Here is a 26458-nt window from a genome sequence, read left to right on the forward strand (position 1 = left end):
TGGCTATAGTGCAAATGCCTGTAGGTGCTACATGTAATGTTTTACAGTTAACATTTTGTATGCTGTTAATTTATTATTATCATCCATTTTAACAGCTAAATTCATATCAAGTGATGAATTGTTTACAAAGACTGTCCATGTGAATGAGACCGGAGTGATGATCAGCATGACTAGTCGCTATAATGCTGATGTGAGTGACGATGTGATTACTTGGATGAAAGATGGAAGTCACGTTCTTACATCATTTGGTGGGCAGACTCAGATCAACTTCCCAAACCCAATCCAGACATCAGACCAAGGAATCTATGAGATCTACTATGATAACGAGAGGAATCAAAATAGAGGAGGATTATACCGACTCATCGTCAGAGGTAAATGTACAAGTTTATTCCTGGTTAATTGCAATGACGAATATCGTGAATATCGTGAACAAGGGTCACTATACGAATTTCGCCGAGTTTCCGCCCGATTATAACACGTATCGGCTATGGCGTCATTTTTCAGACTGCTTTTTGCCCCTTTTCCGTCCGTTTTGCAATGACGAACATCTTCATTAGGGACTTTTAGATTTACACGACGAGAGCGTGGTCTTCCGCGTGTGACATTGTGTTAAGGCACTGGGCTGTGCCCGGCAGTGCCTTAAAAGGACGTCACATTACCTTAAAAGGATTTCACACGTGGCGGTCCACGTTCTCGTCGTGTAAAAGTCCCTATTGCCTTGTTTTCGTTCACATTCTGCCCCATTAATATTCTTGTTTTCCTGGTTATCGTTAGGAAATCGCACACAGTGCTTGTCATTCCTAGGTAGGTGCTTCCCTCATGTCCGTTTCCTTTCAAATTCCATATAGTCCTTAACATCTAATCAAGGTCACTACTTTCTTCAATTTTCGAAATCACTCATGCATAACCATCCAGGCCTCATTTTGTCTGTTTCTGGTCCATTTTAAGGCCTTCCTTTCTTCCTTCCTATCTCAACTATCCTAGATCCTACAAACTTCTAAAAAATTCCTCTAGATAGTCTCAGAGGTATTCTTTTATCTGCGACGAATAACTTGACCTTCAAAATGCCATCTTCGTACTCGAAATTTAAATCTGTAACCGACTCCGTCAAAAATCTCTCAAATTCTTCAAAAATTTACCCCTAAAAATCTAAAACTGTCATAACTTTCCCATATAAATTCCGTTTTTTAATTTAAATATCACAGCATCTTTATCTCACAATTGCACATAGACATGCCAAATTTCACACTCCAATGGCTATGCAAGACATAAATAGCCCCCTCTAAAGTTCTGGGAATTGGCTTTCTTTCTGTGGTCGTATCTCTATTGTGTCTTGGCAAACCCGTTCCTTTTTTGGATTTAGATACTTGAACATATGCCCTTTCCAGCCAAATGCAAAACTATATACGCTAACGCTGACCGACTTTGCGAAAAATGCCCTCCAAATATGCAGTTTTCAAAAATTGAGAAATAACTTCAACTTGCTCTAAAATCCTTATACCTACGTCAATGAAACTTTGCAGACACATGTATCCATATACGTGACAACTGTCTGCAAAGTTTGGTCAATTTTAATGACGTCAGCGCAGAGTCATCGCCCAAAATCATGAATTTACTATGCATTACGTAATAGCGCGTTTAAGGATAAAGTTGAGTTCTGGTCATGTGATTGCATTGTGAAAGAAACGGTGTTGAATCTATCAGAAAAGGTTGATCATCTAGTATATAAGTATTCGTGTGTATTGCAAGGTTCTGGAATCATCAAAATGATCAGAAATTTGGCCAAATCTTGGCAAAGTTACAAGCACTGTACATAGAATGATGTATATCGGACTACACGAGCATATGGCGAAAAAAACCTACCCCCCCCCCCCCCGATTTTTACAATGTTTCATGTCATATTTAGAATATGAAGGCATTTGAAGAGCCATGCTTTTCAGGGAACATGTTTAATCTGATGTTCTTCCACCCTTGCATAATAACAATGATAACGCTCACAAATTATTTTTTACCTCTTCCCAGAACTCAACCTTCTATTTATTGCGTGCAGTACATTGCGCGCAGATAACAATGGTGTCAATTAAGTGTCCTTTCGAATGATTCCAAACACGTTATATGTTATCACAGAAATATTTGAGTAAATTGCATTTGAACAAGGGTCACTATACGAATTCCGCCGAGTTTCCGCCCCATTATCACACGTATCGGCTATAACGTCATTGTTTCAGACTGCTTTTCGCCTCCCAAACGTTTTTCCTTGAAAATTTGCAGTGACATTCCGAGTTGCAATACACAGGGCACCTCGAAGCCGGATTTTTGAAATTGGTCAAGGGGGCCATTTAAGAGATTTTTTTTTTCTTTTTTGGGTCCTGGATTTGATGAAACATTTGTCCCATTTATATGTCCCATACTATTGGTATTTTCCTGGACTTCTCCAAGGCCTCCGACACAGTTAACCATGACATTCTTTTATATAAATTATCCCATCATGGGATCAGAAGGAAGGCCTTGGAGTGGTTCAGGAATTACCTCACAGACAGAATGCAATATGTTGATTTAAATGATCATGATTCATGTCTACGACAAATCACTTGTGGTGTCCCGCAAGGATCTCTCCTTGTTCCGCTCTTGTTTCTACTTTACATTAATGATTTCCAAACTTCCTCTCCCATTTTGTCATTCATACTTTTTGCCGATGATTCCAATATTTTCTTTACTCATCCAAATCCCAATATTATTGCTGACCTTGTAAACAATGAATTACTATCTGTGTTGGAGTGGATTAATTCCAATAAGTTATCTCTTAATGTTACTAAAACGAACTATATGCTTTTCAGTAACTTCATAACATCACTACCTGGTAACATTTCCATTAATGACACAAACATCTGTTGAATCTATACTCCACCTCAGGCGCGTACGTATGATTTTTTTTAGGGGGGGGGGGGGGGGTTTAACATTTTTAAATCGGGCCGAAAATTTCGCAACGACTCAGCCAGCCGCTGCATAAGCGGGGGGGGGGGGGGGGGGGTAGCAACTTTTTTAGGTCAGCCATTGGTATAATTATTTTTTTTTAAATCTAAAAAAAAAAAATTACCAAAGGGGGGGGGGGTTTCCTCCAAAATACACACATAAAAAATACCAAAGAGGGGGGTTCAACCCCCCCCCCCCCCCAGCGTACGCGCCTGCTCCAACTTAATTTCCCCTTATTTAAATTACGGTATTCTAGCTTGGGGAAACTGCTCCAAGACTCAACTGCATAGTTAATTGATCATTCAAAAAAGAGCCCTTAGAATAATTCACAATGTTGGTTTCCGGTCACATTCAAACATTTTATTTTTCAATAATAACCTTTCACATGTGTCTGATATATTTCTGTATAATTTGGGTATTTTCATTTGTCAACTTACAACAAATGAATTACCTGATTCTATTGCTTTTCTTTTCACTAAGAACTTGGATATTCATTCATACCCTACCAGGAAAAGGAATGATTTTCACATCCCCCGTTTACACACTACATTTTTTCAAAAATACGATAGTGTATACTGGTCCATCTTTCTGGAACAATCTTCATCCTAATTTACTTCACCCTTCTTCTATTTATCAATTTAAATATAAACTCAAGTTACATTTGTTAAATGCATACAGTAATAATGATGATTAGACATTTCATGTATAATGTTCTTTTTTCTTATAACGTGTACCATTTTACAATTCATTTTACAATTCATTTGCAATTTTAGGCGTTCTTTTGCCTGTGTGACATAAGAGAATTTTAACAGGAATGAATAATTTATGACTTCTAGTGTTCAGTTTTTGTAAACGTTCATGTGGTTCAAACATGTGGTGGAAATAGGTGCATACTCTGCTTTTTATTGGCTCGTTACTTCTCTTCCTTTTAGTGTATTTCTTTTTCTTCTTTTTTCCCCTTTTTTCTGTATTGTACTTTATTAAACTCCAAACAATTATTTGTCAAATTACTGCCGTCTTTAATTTAAATTGTGTACCTCTCTCTACAGTAAATATTTTCTGTCCCTGTCATTTGTTCAAGTCTCCCAGGAACCTATTCTTTACAAGCTTTGCTTTCCTATAGGTTCCTGCACATTTCACAGTTTGTACTTTTGTCTGGGTTTTCCTTTAAATGATATTAGTTGTCAAACAATTGTGATGACATGAAACTTTGTCTTTTATGTATATTTTGTTATCTGTATTATATTTGTGAAATATATGTGAAATGTGATACCAATAAACTCAACAAACTCAACTCAACTCATCATTATTATTATTATTATTATTAATGAATAAATGTATGTGAAAACGTCTTGAAAATGTGCGTTTTGATAACAATGTCTAAGTCTGATCATCTGGGATGGCGCGTTATCGTAAGATGGACAGCTCTTTCCCTTTTTCAAATTGTATTTCAAAATAATTATGAAACTTCAAATGATAAAATGCAGGTGTAAGCTAGTCATGATCTGTGATGTGATTTGTGCAAACGGGTAGTTTAAAATTACCCGTATGTACATGAATATTTAGGATGTGATAGAGCCAGTGACAAAGACTTTAGTTCTAGTTTTGATAACATTATTTTTAAACAAACTTTTACATTGTGTACTCCTATTGTTTTTACCCTACTTATCTTCTATAAATTCTCTATGCGATCTACTATGATAACGAGAGGAGTCAAAATAGAGGAGGATTATACAGACTCATTGTCGGAGGACATGTATAAGTGTACTTCAGTTGAGTTCAGACTGGGCTTCTTGAAAGGGGTCATTTGTTCTCCCAGTCCAAGAGATTATTGTTTGTTTATGACGCTGTAAAAAGTGTTGCTTCATACTTTGCCTAGAAATCTTTATTTTTTTAATTATTAGATTATGCGAGTCACATATGATGTGGATGATGGTCTTTACATATTCATTTATAATTCATTATTAATAAATAAATGAAAGTGAAATATTCTATAAAATTTTGGTTTAGACTGAGCAGTCTGGTAAATAATGTCCAAGTCTGATCATTTGTGATGGCGCGTTATTGTAAGATGGACAGCTCTTACTCTTTTATCACATTTTATTTCAAAAGATTTATGAAACTTCAAAGGATGTAAATTCAGAATGTGACAGAGCCAATGGCATACACTATACTATAGTTCTACACTCGAGAACATTGTTTTGTAACAAACTCTACGGTAGAGTTTGTTACAAAACAACCCCGCTTATCTCCTATCTTTTTTCATCTTAGTTATGATGTAATCTCTAGTGACAGGTATTTTACTCAATTATTTTTCTCTCTCCCTATCTCATATTAGAATGCCCTGCTGGTAAGTGGGGTCCCCCTGAGTGTTATAGCATCTGTGAAAAATGCTTCAATGGTGGAATCTGTCATGACAAGTCTGGTCTATGCATCTGTCCTAACAACTTCAAGGGGCCGAATTGTTTAGAAAGTAAGTAGGCATGTATAACTTCATTTGGAATGATGTTTATGTATCCCTTAATAGATGAATTGAGGAACATATTTCTTGTCCTATTTCATTGAAAATGAAGAAAGCTATAAACATCTGTTTTACAGTACATTTCAAATATTTTAATTTCAGGAAAGCAATCATACTTGAAATTTAACTCAATAAATCTTATTTCTTATGCAAGTCTAACAAGTTTTGATTCAACAATCGAACAATTCTTTTCGTCAGTTTGTAGAACCGATGGTGGAAATCAATTTGGATGGAATTGCGAGTTTGAATGTTCATCCAGGGGTGGAGCAAATAGCTGTCATGGGATACTGTTTTGCCTACCTGATCCTTATGGATGTTCATGTGACGTTGGTGCCCATGGTCTTGCATGTACCACACGTAAGTCATCTGATAGTCATTTAATTGTCCTCAAATTATAATAGTGAAAGTATATTCATGTAGGCCATTTATAGCACATACCATAGGGTGACTGGATTCATGGGTGAGGTCAGGGGCAACTCAGTGAACAAAAGAAGGAGGAGAAGAAGAAAGAGGAGGAGGAGGAAAAGAACAAAAAGGAAAAAGGAAACGTACAACAAGAAGGAGGAGGAGAAGAAGAAGATAAATGAAGAAGAAGTTATTGTAACATGCACAATATTTTTCTTCCTGACGAATACATTGTATCTGTCCATCTTGCTTTTATACTTTGAATTCCTTTACAGTATGTACTGCTAGTACATATGGTCCAGGATGTTCACAGACATGTCACTGTGCAGGCGGTGGTTCGGCATGTGATATTTATAGTGGAATATGTACAGGTGGATGTCAGACTGGCTGGTCTGGAGACAACTGTCAAAGTAAGTCATGATCAGCAATGATAACAAATGATATGACATAAATGCTCTCCCAAATAAGATAAATCAGAATGTTTACATGTACACTTCAGCTTTGTAATAAACTTCCTGTTATGTTGTGTTCACCTATGCCTACATGAACCGGATTGCTCCTGCAACCCTAATGGAACTCAGTAGTTAAAGTTTTCATTTGAAGTTATCATATTTATTTTGTAGAAATATTCAGATCAAGCTGTGTTTTGGGGACAACTCCTCCAATGTATTCCATTTTCATTATGTTCATGGATGACAAGAATGCCTTCTACAAATACATAAACTTATTTAGTGAAGGCACTGTTAAATTTAGGATTATGTGCAATAATTGAAGTTTGTATATAGTGCTCGGAAAAAATTCAAACTAGTTACAAGGTAAAGAATTGTGTAATGGAAACAACCATATTGTTGTGGACTTCTTCTAATATTATTTGCTGGTGCCTGCTAAATTGTGATTTCTAAAATATTTTCTTGGCATCCTCAGTTCCAGATGAATGTGAAGCCGGTTACTATGGATCTCAATGCACTGATAAATGTCATTGCTTTAATGATGAACCATGTGAGAAACAGACTGGAGAGTGCCCTGAGCAGAAGTGTGCTCTAGGATACAAAATACGCAATGACGGTGTCAAATGTCAAGGTAAAATGCTACTTTTTAATAAAGGGTGTTGAATTTTTCATATCAATTTCTATTTATTATCTCCAGTCTACATACGACATGTACATACATGAATGGAACAGTGTGCTAAATGACACACAGGTATTTTGTTTTTATGGGCTTACATCGAAAGGGTGCGGTGCGGTGCGACGGTGTGGTGAGTTCAACGCACCCATTCGATAAAAGGCCCCCCGCTTTTCTCGAAAGGGTGCGTTGAGAACGGAGGACCGTCTTAGCACACACTTTCGAGAAAAGAGGGGGGTCTTTCCTCGAAAGGGTGCGTCGACTAGTCTATCACATCAGTCGTTTAAAATGTATAAGGAATAGAAATGTCGTTTTATAAATTGAAATAATCAAAATTGAAACTAGTTTTTGGCGTAGTCTTGCAGATCAGGCATTTATAAGAATTAAATCAGTAAATAAAAAGAAACACAATGAAATAAGAATGTTCCTTGCATGGGTCTGTGGCACTCTGTGCTGATCCTATAAAAGCTCCAATCCCCCTCTCTGTCTCTCAGGCGCGGATGCAAGGGGGGGTCGAGCAGGCCTCGCCCCCCCCCCCCCGCAAAAGAGAGAGAAAGAGAAGGAAAAGAAGGGAAGGGAAAAAGTAGAGAAAGGGACAGAAAGAAGAAAAGAAAAGGGGGAAGAAGGAGACCAGGGGCGAAGGGTCTTGCGTCGCAGGCTGTTGCCTCCCCCCCCCCCCCCCATAATAAAAATAAGAGAAAAGGAAGGAAAGGGAAAGAAAAAAGGAAAAGAGCAGATAAAGGGAAAGAAAATAGAGGAAGAAGAAAAGAAAAGAAGGGGGGATATCAGTTGCAATTTTCACGCCAACAAGTTGTGGGTCGGGGGGCGGCAAATGGCCCTTGCCCCCCCCCCCCCACGCCCCCGCTAACAAAAAAAGAGAAAAGGAAGGAAAATGGAAAGAGAGCGAAAAGGGAACAAAAAAGATGAAGTAGAAAAGAAAAGGGTGAAAAGAAGGGGAGATCAGCAACGGTTAATCCCGCCAACAACGTGTGGATCGGGGTGAGGGCCGAAAGGCCCTTGCCTCCCCTACCCCCAGCAAACCTAGAAGAGAGAGAGAAGAAAGGGAAGGGAAAGAGGAGAGAAAGGGAAAGAGGAGAGAAAGGGAAAGAGAAAGAAGAAAGGTAGGGGAGATCGTTTGCAATTTTTCCCGCAAACAAAGTATAGATCGGGGGGGGGGGGGGTGATAGGGGAGTAGAGGGGGGGGGGGCCTTGGTATAAATAACATTCAAACGTTTATAAACGTTTATTAGCTTATCAACACTAGTGTGGCTAGGAGAGATTAGACCACACAGCGAGGACACTGACAGGTGCTATCTCATCAACTCAGCTCTCAAATAACATAAGAAATAGAGGATCATGGGGACCAATAGGCACCAATTGGGGAAGTTTTCTATATAGAGGGAGCACCGTAATTTCCATAACGGTGATTTACAAATAATGCTGAAACGATATAATTTCCGAGATTTTAAGTAAATTATAATTTTTGTCTGAAAAATTCTTGTCTGAATTCAGTTCCCCCCCCCTCCCGCGCGAAAGCTTTTACGTTTCAATCAATTATTAGAGAAAAAAGACGATCATTGTACCGTTCTCGACTCTTAATTCTTGTCTTAATTCAGTCCCCCCCCCCCCCCTCCCTCCCGCGCGAAGTGCGGAAGTTTTGAGCTTTCCTGAAATTATTATAGAGAAACGATTCGTAATACTTGTCTGAATTTCAAAAATGTTCTTTGTCTGCTCCTTTTTTTTCCTACGTCATCTTCCCTTTTTCTCCTCTCTTTTTTGTTTTTTGTTTTTTTGGCCGGCGTTCTGGGGGGATCGCCCCCACCTACCCCACCGCCCCCCTCCCCTAGGTCTCAGGGGTTTAAGGCATTAAATTACCGTCAGATGAGCATATTTTGATACCTCATTATTTTGTGACACTGGCAGTTAACTATTCTTTCTTTCTATTTCTCTTTAATATACTTTTTCAACAAAAAAACAAATCTGAGGGGAAGGGGGGGGGGGGGGCTCGAGGCTTCCGATCCCGCCACTTCGCGGGCCCTGACATCATTAGGCAACTTAAAAAAGCATATTTCTTGCCTGACTGCAAATTTAGGAATTTGCTATTTTCCAACAAACGCATAAAAAATTATAATTTACTTAAAATCTCGGAAATTATATCATTTCAGCATTATTTGTAAATCACCGTTATGGAAATAACGGTGCTCCCTCTATATAGAAAACTTCCCCAATTGGTGCCTATTGGTCCCCATGATCCTCTATTTCTTATGTTATTTGAGAGCTGAGTTGATGAGATAGCACCTGTCAGTGTCCTCGCTGTGTGGTCTAATCTCTCCTAGCCACACTAGTGTTGATAAGCTAATAAACGTTTATAAACGTTTGAATGTTATTTATACCAAGGCCCCCCCCCCCCTCTACTCCCCTATCACCCCCCCCCCCCCCCCGATCTATACTTTGTTTGCGGGAAAAATTGCAAATGATCTCCCCTACCTTTCTTCTTTCTCTTTCCCTTTCTCTCCTCTTTCCCTTTCTCTCCTCTTTCCCTTCCCTTCCTTCTCTCTCTCTTCTAGGTTTGCTGGGGGTAGGGGAGGCAAGGGCCTTTCGGCCCTCACCCCGATCCACACGTTGTTGGCGGGATTAACCGTTACTGATCTCCCCTTCTTTTCACCCTTTTCTTTTCTTCTTCATCTTTTTTGTTCCCTTTTCGCTCTCTTTCCTTTTTCCTTCCTTCTCTCTTTTTTTGTTAGCGGGGGCGGGGGGAGGCAAGGGCCATTTGCCGCCCCCCGACCCACAACTTGTTGGCGGGAAAATTGCAACTGATATCCCCCTTCTTTTCTTTTCTTCTTCCTCTATTTTCTTTCCCTTTATCTGCTCTTTTCCTTTTTTCTTTCCCTTTCCTTCCTTTTCTCTTATTTTTATTATGGGGGGGGGGAGGCAACAGCCTGCGACGCAAGACCCTTCGCCCCTGGTCTCCTTCTTCCCCTTTTCTTTTCTTTTTTCTTTCCCTTTCTCTACTTTTTCCCTTCCCTTCTTTTCCTTCTCTTTCTCTCTCTTTTGCAGGGGGGGGGGGGGGCGAGGCCTGCTCGACCCCCCCCTTGCATCCGCGCCTGAGAGACAGAGAGGGGGATTGGAGCTTTTATAGGATCAGCACAGAGTGCCACAGACCCATGCAAGGAACATTCTTATTTCATTGTGTTTCTTTTTATTTACTGATTTAATTCTTATAAATGCCTGATCTGCAAGACTACGCCAAAAGTAGTTTCAATTTTGATTATTTCAATTTATAAAACGACATTTCTATTCCTTAAACATTTTAAACGACTGATGTGAAAGACTAGTCTACGCACCCCTTCTAGAAAAGACCCCCCTCTTTTCTCGAAAGTGTGTGCTAAGACGGTCCTCCGTTCTCAACGCACCCTTTCGAGAAAAGCGGGGGGCCTTTTATCGAATGGGTGCGTTGAACTCACCACACCGCGCCGCACCGCACCGCACCCTTTCGATGTAAGCCGTTTTTATGTACCATTTATGAACGCTCAAAAATACATGTACATGTACAGTATGTCCATTGGCTATATCAACCATATATTATGTCCATAGTGCTGAGATAGTAAATACATTGGTATAATGTATACTCTGGAGGGGGATTCTAGTAGACAAATATTGACTTCTTTGGAGGGCATGGTTACTATGGTGATTATTCGCCCAACGTGATGTAACTATACTATGCCCGTAGACAAAAGCGAGGGGCATATATAGTGCAATCTCAAGAACACTGAGGAGCAACATGTACATGTATTTTAATTTGAATAGTGAGGTAAAAAATTAGCCGTAAATATTTGTTTAATATATCGTATTCATTGTTTGGATTAATCCAAAATATATCATGACAAAGTATTCCATTTAAAGTGTTTTCATTGATGGAGGGAAAGTTTAACAATCTGAAAAAGGGTGTGTGCCAACTGCTTGTTCCATTGTAAATTTCATGCGTAGAAGTAGACCCGAGCAAAAGTTATCTTTGCCTTTAGTATTCAGTAATAATCATTGACCAGATGTCTCCAATATAAACTTAAAATGTGTTTTATTTATTTCAGAGTGTGAAGGGGGTACCTTTGGTTTGGATTGTCTTCAGCAATGCCACTGTGCTCAAGAGGCTTGTGAGACGGAGAGGGGTCTTTGTAAGGGACTATGCATTGATAGCTGGATTGAACCGAGCTGCAGTCAAAGTAATTATACCTAGCATATATTGTATTCTGTTTTGTTCCCTTGTTCAGCCATCATTAATATGATTATAATTCTTGTTTGTTGCAGACACTTGAGCATAGTTCAAAATATTTTGTATGGTTTGCTCTGTATAAAGTCCAATTTATATTTTAATGAAGTTTCTACTCCATTTTACACGCAGTAAGCGGAAGTTAAATGTAAACCCCCCCCCCTCCAAATGATTATCAGTTATAGGTTAATCTTTGTACGGTCAACCCTGTCTATAGCGATCGCCCAAGGGAAACACAAAAAGTAGTTGTTTTAGACAGGTGGTGTTTTTAGACAGGTCGGCGTAATTGGCCACCTTTTTAGCCAATCAATAAATCTAATAACTCAAGTTTCTTTGTTGGTGTTTAAAAATATTCAAAATAAAAATACAAAATGATTTAACATTCTGGGGGGGATTGTCCAGGATTATTTCATTTGTAGGCATATTAAACAAATTATTTAAAAGAAATGAATGCACGCCCACGCACCAGGTCTCTCACAGGCCGGTCGAGTCATCGATCGCGAAGTTCATGACAATGACGCTGTGTAGTTATGTTTTCAATAGGCTCGTCCCTATCCTGTCGGTCATTAAATTTTTTGATTGAAGTTTTAATAAAAGCTTGGGGTTGATTTGATTTTTGTGTGTAAATGACCGTTAGATCTAGCTTTACAGGCTCCCGCTGTGCGAGCCGTATACAGCAGAGCGAGTGAACGAAATTACTCAAGCGCTAATGTTGCTGGTCGCTACATGGCTAGCCCTGACTGTCGTTGTGTGGGCATTTCCGGTGGCTAGCGAAAGCAAAATGAGTGGCCGCTGGTCGCGTTAGGGAGGTGGTCGTTGTGCACGGGCTCTTAACTACATGAAATCTCACAGGGGGGATTTTAAGTGGTCGTTATAGACAGGTGATCGCTAAGACAGGTTTGACTGTAATACAAAAATCATTTTCTCCAGTGGAAAGACATCATGATTGGTAAAAGTCAGTGGTATCACGAAGCATGTACGATTTACAGACCAGGAGTATTGCATTGATATACATTAATCAATTCGACATTCGACTTTAAACAAAATAATCAGATTGATATCTTCTCTTGTTTAGGTAAACCTGCATGTACATGTACAAGTGTATTTGTGGTAGTTTTTTATGATCTTGCCTATAGTTCTGGATCTAAACACTGATATAATGAAGTGACTGAGTTGCAATCTTCTATTGCTGCAGACATGTATATTTGTATTGAATGTTTTGTATTTTTGCTTTGTTTTTGACAGGAATATCAATATTATAAGTAATTGTTCATTCTTTCTTATACAAACGAATCCATTCTTTTATTTATGAATATCAGGATAGGTCAATGTCTTATAAAGTGCATGTATTGTTAGTTATTATTACATAAAGCAAATAGATTCTGTGTGTCAAACTGTGTGTATTATTTAATGTTCTTCTTTCTTATTTCATCGTCTTGGTTTTTGACAGGAATATCCAGATTGGTTCCAGTGAGAGTGAACCCATACCAACCATCTAGCTTCACATGCTATGTTGAGGGTATCCCACTTCCCGATGCATCCTCCGTTGATCTTTACAGACGAACTGGAAGCAACAATAACAAAACAGGAATCACCAGCAGATCAAGCACTGTCTCAGGGTCAGAACGAGCTGTTATCTTTGATGTTGATAGTGTGTACCCACAGGAAGATGGGGGATACGAGTGTACTCTTACTGTTGGAAACACAGGCTATCCCAGTACGCCAATTACCAACCCAACCTATGGTGAGCAAACTGTGTGACATCGCTTCAATTAAATATAATTCTGTTTAATAGAAAGTCTGAATTCACTTTCTTTACATGCATTCTCAGTCATGCTGTCTGCATCCAGGCCGGCCGGGTTACAGGGAATTGCATCAGTTATGTAATAGAGGCTATGGTTTTTTCTGACCTTTCATGTCAAATGAAGAGGCAGGCAGGCACATATGCCTTCCCTCTCCATGTAATAAAAACCAAAACACTGCCACCCCAACAGCAACTGTTACAAAAGCAACCACAACCACAACTACATCACAAACCATCACCACAACTACAACAGCCACAACAAAAACTACATTTTCATCAGCTGTAACATCAACAACAAACATAATGTTAGATGCTGCTTGTAAGTATCGGCTTGCATGGTGATGTAGATATACAGTAGGCTTGGGGTGCACCATGTGAGAGAGAGAGGGAGGATTGAGGAGTCCTGAAAAGGACTCTCGATAATCTTTCTTTCTTGGGTGTGTGTAGTCCTGAAAAGGACTATTGGTGTAGTCTTAAAAAAGACTGTTGGTTATCTTTCCTTTAGCTTATAGTTCTAGGGAGAACTATAGCGCTTGGAGAGGATGAGTGGCGGGAGTGGCTCGACGTTTCGAACTGGTTGACTATCCGTCGTCAGGAGTGGAGAATAGCTGGCGTTCGTGAGCTTAAGTCACTGGGGTGCGGACGTGGGGGAAATATAATGAAAAACATAATGTTGCAAAATATATGTGTGAAGCCTTCTGTAATACAAACAAATGGCTGAGCCCTTGGGGCATACCGTAATAAACCGATATATATTAATATTAACATGGAATGTCTGCTCCTATATTGATACAGTTGTTTGTGCAGGCAAGTCGCATCATGACCATTGACCCGTACATAAGCCCTACATGTGAATTAATTAATATACTTTATATTTGCAAGGACGATCTTCGTCATTGCCTTGTTTTCGTTCACATTATGCCCCATTAATATTCTTGTTTTCCTGGTTATCGTCAGGAAATCGCATTCGTTTTGCACACAGTGCTTGTTATTCTAATAGGTGCTTTCCTCATGTCCGTTTCTTTTCAAATTTCATAGGCATAGTCTCTAACATATCAAGGACACTACATTCTTCGATTTTCGAAATCACTCATGCATATACGTCCAGGCGCCATTTTGTCCGTTTCTGGTCCATTTTAAGGCCTTTCTTTCTTCCGTCCTATCTCCACTATCCTAGATCCTACAAACTTCTCACAAATTCCTCTAGATAGTCTAAGAGATGTTCTTTTATCTGCGACACATAACCTGACCTTCAAAATGGCATCTTCGTACTCGAAATTTAAATCTGAAACCGACTCCATCAAAAATCTCTCAAATCCATGAAAAATTGACCCTTAAAAATTTAAAACTGACATAACTTTCTCATATAAATTCCGTTTTGTAATTAAAATGTACAGCATCTTAATCTCATGCCAAATCATGCCAAATTTCACGCTCCAATGGCCATGCAAAACATGAATAGCGGCCTCTAAAGTTCTGGGAATTGGCTTTCTTTCTGTGGCCGTATCTCTATTTTGTTTTGGCAAACCCGTACCTTTTTTTGGATTTAGCATAATTATATATACTTACTCTGACTGACTTTGCGAAAAGTGCCCTCTAAATATGCAGTTTTCAAGAAAATTGCGAAATAACTTCATTTTAATGACGTCAGCGCAAAGTTATCGCCCGAAATGTTTCCGCCAAGTTATAACACGTATCGGCTATGACGTAATTGTTTAGACTGCTTGTCGCCTCCCTACCTTTTCTTTTTCTCCTTGAAATTTTGCAAGCGTGTTCTGGGTTGCCAAACGCAGGGCCTCTCGAAGCCAGATTTTTAATATTCGTCAAGGGGGTCATGTTAGACGCCATTTTATACTCTGCATGTTTATGTTAGAATGGACGGCCGTTCATGCCACAGCACGCGTCATCACGTGTTCATCATGCACCCAAATCCTATTGGTTTTGCACGGAGTGCTTGCGAGCCCTTCCTAGGTTCTTTTTCCTATCCCAATTTTGTTCAAACTTCGTAGGCGTAGTCGCTAGCATCCCATCAAGGTCACTGTAATTTTTGTTCTCCGGAATAACTCAAGCAGACCCGTCCAGGCGCCATTTTGTCCATTTCGCCCTTGACCTTTCTTTCGCCCTACCTATCTCCACTATCACAGAAGCTACAGACTTCTTACACATTGCTCTGGATAGCCTGATAGAGGCTCTTTCGTTTGACACGTAGAATGTGGCGTCATTGCACGCATATCGTTGTGACACGATTGCATTTCTGGTTCAATATAATTTTATCATGATGGTAATATTCTGGTTCTATATAGCACTTGATGCATTTGCACTGTTTCTAAGAACATTAAAATGTATCATTACCCCTGTCATCGGATTCAAGCTCGCTCACACACAACGGATGTTCACATTTCACGCATCATACCTTTGCAGTTCTGTAAGATATCAGAATCTAATTATTGTTTCATTTTTACTTTGTGACTTAGAGTATAAGTGTATCATTGATTTTGACTGGTATTTCTATAAATTGTGTTTTTTCTTCAGTTTTGCCAGTCATTGAGAACGTACCAGTGATAGTGGGTACCACGTCAACTACAGTAGGTCTTCGATGGAATGCATGGTCTGAAGATGATGATATAGGTGATCCTCCTCTGGTAGGATATGATGTCTTTGTCGAGAAGGATGGTGCCTGGGTAACGGATCAGAGAGTAGACCAACTCACAACATCAGCCATCGTTAGTAACCTGACACCCGACACAGATTCCAGGTTTCGTGTAGCAGCAGTGAGGGAAGGAACAGGTGGAACAGGACCTGTGTCTCCTAGCAACAGCATAATAACCCGCTGTAGAAGTAAGGTTTAAGTCTTCAGAAAAAACAAGATGTTAAGTGCTATTATTTGTTCACATTTGTTCAGCTTGATTCGGTACAAATATCTAATATAGGTACGTGCATTACGTTATTAGTAAATGATTTGTGCATATATTCGGTATATTTACGACTGTCCAATGATTTAAGGCTCTTTAACAAATCAAATTTTACGAGTCAAATATGTCACATGGAAATGTTTGTATTTGCCATTCCGTACTTTCTCCTTTTAAACTATTCTGTCTTTCTAAAATTTGAAACAGAAAATTTCTTCTACAAAACATGAATTTCCCCAAAATGTTTATAGTGCCCTCGACTGTGTTTTGCCCTTTGGTAGTTACATGTTTGACTTGTAAACGTTTAATTTAAAACCACATAAAGAGTACTTGTTTTACCATAACCTTTGCGTTTACATACAATGAATTTTTCTACTATTCAATTCAATTCAATTCAATTCAATTTTATTTCGCAATATAAAAATTAAAATATACAAAGTAACAGTAAATTTTAACTATGTTTACAAAGGTTATATGCGGGGCTTTCCATGAAGGTTGCGAAAACCTGTGAAGTTGGATCGCCCATTAAAGAATGAAAAACAAATACAAAAAGAAATATAACATATTATAAGCACACAACAATAAATTAAGTAAAATAAGCAAAGTAAAACACTTCAACTATCTATAAGACAAGAAAAATTAAAATAGAGAGAAGAAAAACAATATATAAAGGGGGAAAAGAAAGGAAAGGAAAACAAGATAACAATGAAAGAGGGTTCAGATATACAATTTAGAAGAAAAAAAAATCAACAACTGAGCTGATTAGTAATTATTTAGTAGTAAGATTTTATATTGTTTTCTAAAGGAAGATATGAATTGTGATTTCGTTATTACTTGGGGAATCATATTCCACTGTTTAGGACCTAGATAACTCATTGATTTAGCTTCATAACTAGACTTAACAGACCATAAATGAAATTTGTTGGAAAGCCGTGTATTATAATTATGAATTTGACTATTATATTGAAAGAGGTCTGAAAAGGGGGCAGGTAACAACTTGTTTTTATATTTGTACATGAACGTTGCGATTTCTTGCTTATTTATATCATATATATTTAATAACGAAAGCTTCTTAAACAAAGGTGCTGATGGTGCTAGATAATGAGAATTGGTAGCTATTCTTAAACATTTCTTTTGAACTTTAAATAGTGAGTCTAATTCAGTTTGTGTTGCATTAGTGGCCCATACAATATTACAATATTTCAAGTAAGGGAAAATAATGGAATGATATAAAGTTATCAAATTTTCGGGTAACAAACTATATTTTAGCTTATTTATCAAGCCAGCATTTCTGCTGATCTTATGTAAAACATTTGTGATATGGTCCTTAAATCCCAAGCAATTATCTAATACGACACCCAAGAAGTTAACGGAATTACTTAATTGAATAAGTTTATTATTAATGTAAATGGGAATATTATCGTTATTAATTAAAGGACCGTTATTGCTAGCTATATCGGAAATTTTGGAAATTTTAGATCCTATATTATATTTAGTTTTTCGAAAATAAACACATTTAGTTTTGTCAACATTCAGGGACAATTTATTTGCTTTTAACCAGTCAGATATATTCTTAAGCTCATTATTTAGAACGCGGACAGTATTATTCAAATCTTTAGATGAAAAAAATATACTAGTGTCATCAGCAAATTGATAGAAGGTTAATAAGTTAGATGATTTACAAAGATCATTTATGTATAAAAGAAATAGCAGGGGACCCAGTATTGATCCCTGAGGTACCCCAATAAAGACATTTAACGAAGAAGACAAAACACCGTGGACAAAAGTATGTTGAACTCTGTTTAAAAGATAGTCACTAAACCAGTCTAATGCAATCCCTCGTATTCCACATTGTTGTAGTTTAAATAAAAGTATCGAGTGATCCATAGAATCGAATGCCTTAGATAAGTCTAAGAAAATCCCTATTATATGTTCGTTAGCTTGAAATGAATCTAATATTTTTTGTTGCACTTTTAAAAGAACATGTTCACAGGAATAGCTGGGTCTAAATCCATATTGAGTGTCACTTAAAATATCGTTGATATTTAAAAATTTATATAACCGATTATAGATTAGTCGTTCAAGTAATTTAGAAAAACATGGTAAGAGGGATATGGGTCTATAGTTTACAAATTTGCCGGGATCGTCTTTCTTAAAAACAGGGATTACTTTAGATTCTTTAAGTTTTAAGGGTACTTTACCAGATACAATGGAAAGATTAAATACATGAACTAACGGCAATACAATGGCGTGGATAACCCGCTTAACAACTTTACAGCTTACATTATCGATTCCACAACTTGCATTACTTCTAAGGTATTTACTGACATCAATTAATTCACTCGTATGTACAGGTGATAAAAAGATTGAATCAACAACACTTGTTCGACAATAAAAATGAGAAGAATGAATAGATTGTGGTACCGCGTCACTAACAGTTTTTCCAATGTTAATAAAATAATTATTGAATTGATTTGTTATTTCAATAGGCTCAGTAAATAATTTTCCTTTACATTGAAATGTTTTTGGAATTTGACTTTTCTTTTTGCCCAATAATTCATTAATTGTTTTCCAGGTCTTTTTAATACTATTTCGATTCAATTGTAACAAGTTCTTATAATATTCTTGACGAGCTCTACGAAGGGCATTAATAACTTTATTTCTAATTTTTTTTAATTTTCTCTCATCACTTGTACGTCTTGTTTGACAAAATGTTTTAAAACTTTTATTTTTTTTCTTAATCAATTTCAATATTTTATTGGTAACCCACGGTTTCCTATTTTTTCTTCTCTTTTTTGTTGATGTAAGAGGAAAATGTTTATCATACAATTTGAGGAATATATTCATAAATAAAGTATAAGCTTTATCAGCATCCATACACCTTAGTACGTCACCCCAATCAATGTTACTTAATTCAACAAAAAAACTATTAATCGTTAAATCATTGATTTTCCTGTAAATATAGGACTGTTCTGAAACATTTTTATAAACACCTCTCTTATAGCAGAAAATTGGCATATGATCAGTAATTGAGGAATAAAAAATACCTGGAGTAACATCATTGTCATTCGTTAATATGTTATCAATAATAGAAAGGGATGAGTTGGTTACACGGGTTGGAAGGTTAATTTGAATGTAAAAGCCGTGTGACGCAATTATGTTCATTAGAGTAATAATACTATTTGAAGTAATTTTCAATAAATCAATATTATAGTCTCCAAGGAGATAGATTTGTTTATTTTCCTTGGAGAGTTCTTGTAATAGTTTATCAAAATATGTCATATATTTATATAAATTGGACTTCGGGGGTCTGTAGATTACACCAATTACTATACTTTTTAATCGAGGTATATTAATTTCAACAAATACAGTTTCACATGAAGAACACGTGGGATTCAAGTCATCCCGTAATCGATAACACAACTTTTCATCTAAAAATATTCCCACGCCTCCTCCTCTACCAACTTTTCTGTTATTATTAATAAAGTTATATCCATCCAACATGTAACAATTTTCGTTTTCTGAATTCAGCCACGTCTCTGTAATACCAATAGCCGTAAAATTTAAAGAAAGGTTGCTAAGGTAGGCAGAAATTTGATCAAAGTTTTTGGCCATACTCCTCGAGTTAAAGTGTATAGCACTAAATTGTACTAAATTTGGATCTATAGACTCTTTGAATTCATCTTCCAAATAATATTTGCAATCATTTACATATTGTTGATCAAAGTTAGAATCAAGAATTGGAATAGAATCGTTTAATCTTACATCTTCACTCATGTCATTTAAATCATCGTAAGTTATACGTATTTTGTTTACTTGTGCAACACAGTTAAGGTATTCATCATTGTTGACAGAAAAGAATGGAAAGACAGAACACAAATTCATAGACATGCAAAATACGGGAACAAAATATTCATACAAAAACTACGTAAACTACAAAATTAAACAGGTCTATTGAGTAGTCCAAATTAATATATGTATATCTATATATATATATATATATGTATATAATATATCGGGCAAAAACAAAACAGAAAATATAAAATTGAATGCATATGGAAATGCATCAGTGAAAATGATTGTATACTAGCATTTGTTCATTAATTTGTCTCTTCCCCAGTGTCAAAATTGTTCATTAACTATTTTCATTGTCCATAACATTCACTGTCCATTTTATTTTCATCAGTTTCTCTCATTCGGTCATTCATTGTCTTTCTTTATAACCACTTTAATTCTTCTTTGCTACGAATCACTCGCTTGATGGTGTTTCCTCTGGTTGCCGGCAGTAACACGATTACGCGCCCATCTGAGGTCCATGCCTCTTTCACCTTCTCATGCTGCTTAGCGGCATAGAGAAGGTCCTGATTGGTCTTCGTCAATGCCTCGTCGATTCCGATACCACTTCCCTTTAGCTTCCTGCGCACTTTCAGGATTTCAGTTCTCATGCGATAAGTAGTGAGCTTCACGATGATTGCTCGCGGTCTTGGTTTCTTCGATGCTCGCGCTGTGCCTGGTGCCAGTGACGTAGTTCCGTGTGCTTCGTCACGCTTGGGAGCAGCGATCCGATGGGACCGGTCTATGTCATTCGGGGTAAGGGATACCCCGAGACGCTCCGTCACCAACTTACATATGACGTCATCAGTGTTCTCACTCATACTGCCATTCCCTTCACGGTTCATCTCCTCAACACCGTAGAACTTGATGCAATTTCGCCGAGAGTATTGTTCAGTATCATTTAGGGACATTTTGAAGTTGTCTATAGATGATTGATGGTTACGTAACAGATGATTCATTCTCGTAATTTCTACTTCTTTTGATTGCAGGATGGACTCAAATTCCAACAGTTTGACATCATTATGGTCAAGTCGCTCTATTATGTTTTCGTTAACCTTTTCAATCTTTGACAGTCGCTTGATAAGTTTACCTAATTGTTTGCTTACGGCTTTATCGACTGCCTTTTCAATGCCGTCGTAGTAATCGTCGCTTTGGAGATATTCACGAATAGTTTTCATGGCTGCTTCTTCAGCCTTAGATTTAACTGGCATATTGCTGAAGCCAGTGATTCACTCAGGGGGAATGTGATATGTCAGTACAAATATATGAATATAACCAAAAGTTGAAGAAAAATTGTTCAGGCAACCAGAATATTACAGTTGAAGTTGACGAACTAGACCTTCGTTCATACGAAACATATTCACCAACACATTTCCGCAAATAGAGGAGACAATCTTTCAAAACATGTCTGATAATTCCTCGCTAAAAATGATGTCAAACATCAGTTAACTCATGTATGTTCTTGTGTAACAACACAAACAGATAATATGTCTGAGTATACTGCACCGATTATGATGTAGGTTGAAGAACTAACACAAATGTGAATAACTGTATATATAGTCACCCGCACTCAACGATAGCATATGGGACTGTATAGTCATTCACTGAACAGTAACAAGCATCAGATCATTCACTTTCACCTCCATAAAACTTCGAAGAATCCACTATCAAACTTCCAAATCACATTTCAAAGTGCCACAATTGGCATAAAAATACACAGCAGCAAAACAAGAGACCATCGCGTTATGAAATAGGAGTTTTATCGATGATTTTACTCCTATTCGGTAGTACATGTAAAAAAAAACGTAGGTTCAAGCAATTTAGTTTCTTCTATATAATTTTAAACTTTAGAACCCAGTGCTTCTCCAACTGGACTACAAGTTTCAGCCATCAACCCTAAAGAGCTAGAGGTGATATGGGAGGTATGAACTGTTTTAAGAATAGCTGTTTGGTCACTTTAATAGTGAAATGCAGTTGGATGAAAAGCCTCGTCCAGAGCACAAAATGCATAGCTGTTACTATTCATTTTTGTATTACATACAGGTAGAACCGCACCCTTTATGTGATATGAAGCTGATAAAACACTTACAACCTTGATAAGATTTAATTTTACCTATTTTTTCGTCGAGATATGTCAAATAAAAACTCCACACCACCAACTATTTGTGAATGTTTCTTTACGTACCTCAACAATTGACTAAATAAAATAGATCTTGAGTAAAAAAAAAAAATATATATATATATATATATAAGCAAGTTTAGTGAAACTGCAATTTCTGACAGTGCTCAACTGTAGGAGCAAATGTAGATATAGGAGTTGGAAGGTTACACTTTATTGGTACGAGTTATACAGACTGTATATATATATATATATATATATATATATATAAAGTGTATCAATTTGTTTTCTTTTCTTAGTTGAAAGTAAGAGCTGTTGGGTTTATGAAATGGAGTTTTTATTTTATTTTACAGAAGGAAGCCAATATAGAAATGTTTGTTAATCAAGGGATTCTTGTTTAGCAGGATGATACAGGAGCATCCTTCACTGCGAAAAACTGTAGGCAAAATATAATAACATATTATAGTTTTGTCAACTAGTATGAAAGTAACTTATTTCATGTGGTTGTGCTGTATGCAACATATATTTGTATCTTTATGTTTCAGCACCTCCCCTCGGAATCAGCAGAATGCAGGAGTGGAGTGACCAATTATATGATCTACTATGCTCCCTCTGGATCAACTTCTTCAAGCTCTATCCTGGTTTTTCGTGACACTAGCTCCTACACGATAAGAGGGTTAGATACCTATCTGGACTATATTATTCAATTGACTGCATCAAATAAAGACGCGGAGAGTGACAGGAGCAGTGAGACTATCGGCAAAACACTTGAAGAAGGTTAGTGTTAATCTTGGGATGTATTTTTCCGTGAGGGTGAGGGTGTTGCTTTTTGCTTGTTAAGTGACACTGTTAATATTCTTGTTAGAATCAGACCTCGGTATGACTTCTTTGTTAAACTCAATTTCTGACTATGCTTAATTCCAGCGTCGGGTTAAATGTTAGTGGAGTACGGGCCAGCACGATAGAAATCGGAGGAGATCGAGAGCAATGAAATATGTAAATATATTTTTTAATAGCAGTGTTGTATACTAAATTACTTTGTCTGCACAATATAGATCATATACATGACTCTTTGAGGCATTAGATTACAATTTCGTTATGTCATTACATTTTCAAACCCCAATTTGTTTTATTTTTATTTTTTAGACAATAGTCGCTTTTATTGCAATCGAAATAGATTTGTTTTCTGGAATTAGAAATTGTACTAACCTTTTAAGACGAGAGTAACAAAAGTAATTGATACTCCGAAATATCAATACATAAGTCTACCATATTTCAGCGTGACATTGTTATAAACCATTTTCTTCTAATCAGTCGCGCCTGCTCCTATCCATGTGGCTATACCCCAAAGTACTACAAGCTCCTTCACTGTATCCTGGTCTACTCATCTACCTTCTAACATCAATGGTAACATCCAGAAGTATATCATCCGCTACCAGCAGACTGATCCCGTACTTGTTGATGGTGACTATAAGTCAGAGGAAGTATTGAACGGTGCGTTTGAAGGAGAGCATACTGTGGTAGACCTACCCCGTGAAATCAACTATACAGTTCAGGTAAGATATCTTGACATCAATCCTTTGGACCCAACGTTTAAGGGAATATTTAATCTCTTCATATTTTAGTGCAAGCTTTCCCTATTTAGAACATTTAAGTTTGAGCTGTTATCCTAAGCGCTTTTGGAGAAACTATATACTTAGGGATGAAATTACAAAGTGATTCTCTTTTTTACTTGTGCCATTTATGTAGCAAGCAATCCCCAATTACATGCATGATACTGTATTGAAATGAATTACATTTGAATGCTTTAATGGCATCTAAATACATGTATTTAACTGTTGTTATGCGGTCGCTTATGATAATTGTATTAGGACATGAATATCTATAATTCTATAATTAAGACTGAAACAATTTTTTGCGTGTCTTGTGTGTGGATAATGTTTGTATTGTCAATATTAATACAACACCATATTCTTATTTCCATGTTTGTCAGATCCAAACTATCAATGGAGCTGGTTCTAGCAATTGGTCCGAACCAGTGAATGCAAAGACCATCCTCTCAGGTAAGAGCATGAAACGAATGAAACTTTGTTCTAACCCAAATGTCATACTTGCAAACATTTTGTAGGTAATGTGGGTTTTTTAAAAGATGTAGAAGTAAAATGCTTTCGGCTTTTAATTAATTGTTCTTTTATTTTCGTATTTTTTTATATTACTCCTGTTCTTTTGTTCCAAATAAGTTTGCTTTTGCGCGATTTATTTTTCCTTTTTTCATACAAGTGTGCCTTGAGCATTTGATTTCAAGAGAATAACGCGCCTTACAAATCTCATGTATTATTATTATTATTATTTAATACTAGCTACATGTCAAACTAAAGTCAGTTTGTAACCTTCATAAATATTTATATAAGTTTGTAGCTTATCAGCGTTGTTGACATATTCATCCTAATATTACTCCTTATTCTCTGTTTGATTGGCTGAGAAAGTTTAATAGTCTGCATTAATCATGTATACTTTAATATAAGGAGAAATGGACATTTTTCTAAAACATTTCTTTGTTTACAAGTTTTTGTGAAACTTTATGAAACGATAAGAAAAGTTGTCATTTATGGAAGTAAATATAATCTACACTGTTGCTCATAAAGTTGGAATATTTTTTTTTTACCCCATTTAATGGAATTACTTTGACAATGACTTATTCCTAATAGATCTAGAAAATGCCCTTAAGTAAAAAATGACAGTAATGAGTATTAATGCCCACAAAAGGGCACTTATATAGTCGACACGGTTTTGATCCTGGGGCCTCACTCTTACGAGGCCATTGCTTTGCCACTGAACCATGAATGTACGCAGTGCGGGGAAGGGTAGGGGGCAGTTCCCACAAAAAGTGCAATAAATTATCAATAATTCATTGAATTCCCCCCCCCCCCCGGTCCCCAACAGAAAAAATATTTTGTGTGCCCATGCTTTGAGCCATAATGCATGGCCGTACAGAGGATTTTGTTATGTTGGGGACCGGGGTAAAATGCAATAAATTATTGTGTTGTCGTTAAAGGCTGCCATATTGAATATTTACATGTTCAAACTTGGGTACCGCATAAATCATTCCTCGACCCTCTCATTGTTTGCTTATTTATTTAATGATGCGTGTAATTTGAATCTGCATTCACACTCAAAAAGATATGTTTATGCAGATGATACATTTATATTTAATAATGATGTTAATTTTACTCAAGTTAAGATTAATTTACAAGATGATTATGATCTTATTGTTAAATGGTTTGAAATTAATGGCATGCGTATACACCCGGATAAAACAGAGGTCAGTGCTTTTGACTATAAAAGTTAGACTTCTTTTTTTTTTTTTTTTTTTTTTTTTTTTTTTTTTGGGGGGGGGGGGGGGTTCGTGTATTTGTATGTTGCAGCAGGGCGTCATTGTAAAGTATTTTTTTTAACTGAATGATCTACACTGCTCGCTAAAATAGACATGAATAAATAAATGAATAAATAAAATCAACAAAAACTTTGTAAAACGGACCAACAAAATGTATAGCTCATTACAGCATAATTACATGTATGTGATTTTTGTTTGTGCTAAAGGTGATGATAATGGTTCCAGGAAACCGCTAAGTGCTGTGATAGGGGGTGTGATAGTATCCATCGTTCTCATCGCAATACTACTAATTACTTTGGTGATGTATAGAAGGTAAGTTAACTCAACTACAGTAGAACAATTAAAAGTGAAGTCCATGCCACTATATGGTAACATTTTTACAAATATAGATATGAATTTATTTATCTAAAGGGAGCCAAAACGATAATTGATAAAGCGATTGCAGGATTATCCTATTCTAAAGGCCCTTAAAATACAGTATATTCATACAATGAATGGTTTATAATGATTTTGTTTTAAATGTTATAAGGGACATCCACAATCATACGCAGTGAGCTGTTATGCTCATCAGGGACCATTCCCACCTCACTTCTATCTGAACTTTGTGTGCGTGTGGGTGTGTGCGTGTGTGCGCGCGTATGTGTGTGTGAGTGTGCGTGCGCGTGCGCGTGTGCGTGTGTACCTGAATCTCAATGGTATTACAAAGAAGGAGGAACTTAATGCGTTTGTATTATTGAATTTCACTTCCAGGATCAAACAAAGACGTTTAGAGACTGAACCAGCCGCGTCCCCACCAAACAATGCACGTGAGACCTCATCAAAGTATGAGAACCCTGTATTTGATGACTCAAAGCAAGACCCCAATACATACGAAGACTTGAATGCTGATACCCATACCTACCAAGATCTCAATACAGATACCCCAAACTACCAGAATCTTACCGACCCCCATACGTATCAAGATCTAAAGAAACCCAACACCGACGTTACCTATCTAGAAGCCATAACATCAGATACGGGAGACACTTACGAAGAAATATAGAGACAGCCCTAGCGAGGCAGAGGCTTGGGTATGGTGCCAGCATTGATACATGCTGAATCAACAATAAT

At 37.1% G+C, this 26458-nt stretch overlaps 1 protein-coding gene across 1 annotated transcript; it reads left to right on the forward strand.

Annotated features, from left to right (window-relative positions):
* The first annotated feature begins 166 nt into the window (after nt 1-166).
* Nucleotides 167-26458, forward strand: LOC105437226 (angiopoietin-1 receptor-like). Its single transcript, XM_030996627.1, has 14 exons — nt 167-371; nt 5312-5323; nt 5693-5851; nt 6175-6309; nt 6824-6979; nt 11110-11241; nt 12739-13032; nt 15625-15930; nt 21687-21757; nt 22500-22731; nt 23269-23510; nt 23948-24017; nt 25555-25660; nt 26099-26458. The coding sequence occupies exons 1-14, from the start codon at nt 167-169 to the stop codon at nt 26388-26390; spliced, it is 2412 nt and encodes an 803-aa protein (XP_030852487.1). The 3' UTR covers nt 26391-26458.

Source organism: Strongylocentrotus purpuratus, unplaced genomic scaffold (assembly GCF_000002235.5).
Source record: "Strongylocentrotus purpuratus isolate Spur 01 unplaced genomic scaffold, Spur_5.0 spur5_scaffold_3, whole genome shotgun sequence".
In the NCBI taxonomy this organism is placed as follows: domain Eukaryota; kingdom Metazoa; phylum Echinodermata; class Echinoidea; order Camarodonta; family Strongylocentrotidae; genus Strongylocentrotus; species Strongylocentrotus purpuratus.

Coding starts and splice junctions, on each gene's coding strand:
- LOC105437226 (XM_030996627.1), top strand. CDS start 167: ATGACTAGTCGCTATAATGCTGATGTGAGTGACGATGTGATTACTTGG. Junction 6,980..11,109: donor TGACGGTGTCAAATGTCAAG/GTAAAATGCTAC, acceptor TATTTATTTCAG/AGTGTGAAGGGGGTACCTTT. Junction 15,931..21,686: donor CATAATAACCCGCTGTAGAA/GTAAGGTTTAAG, acceptor TTTAAACTTTAG/AACCCAGTGCTTCTCCAACT.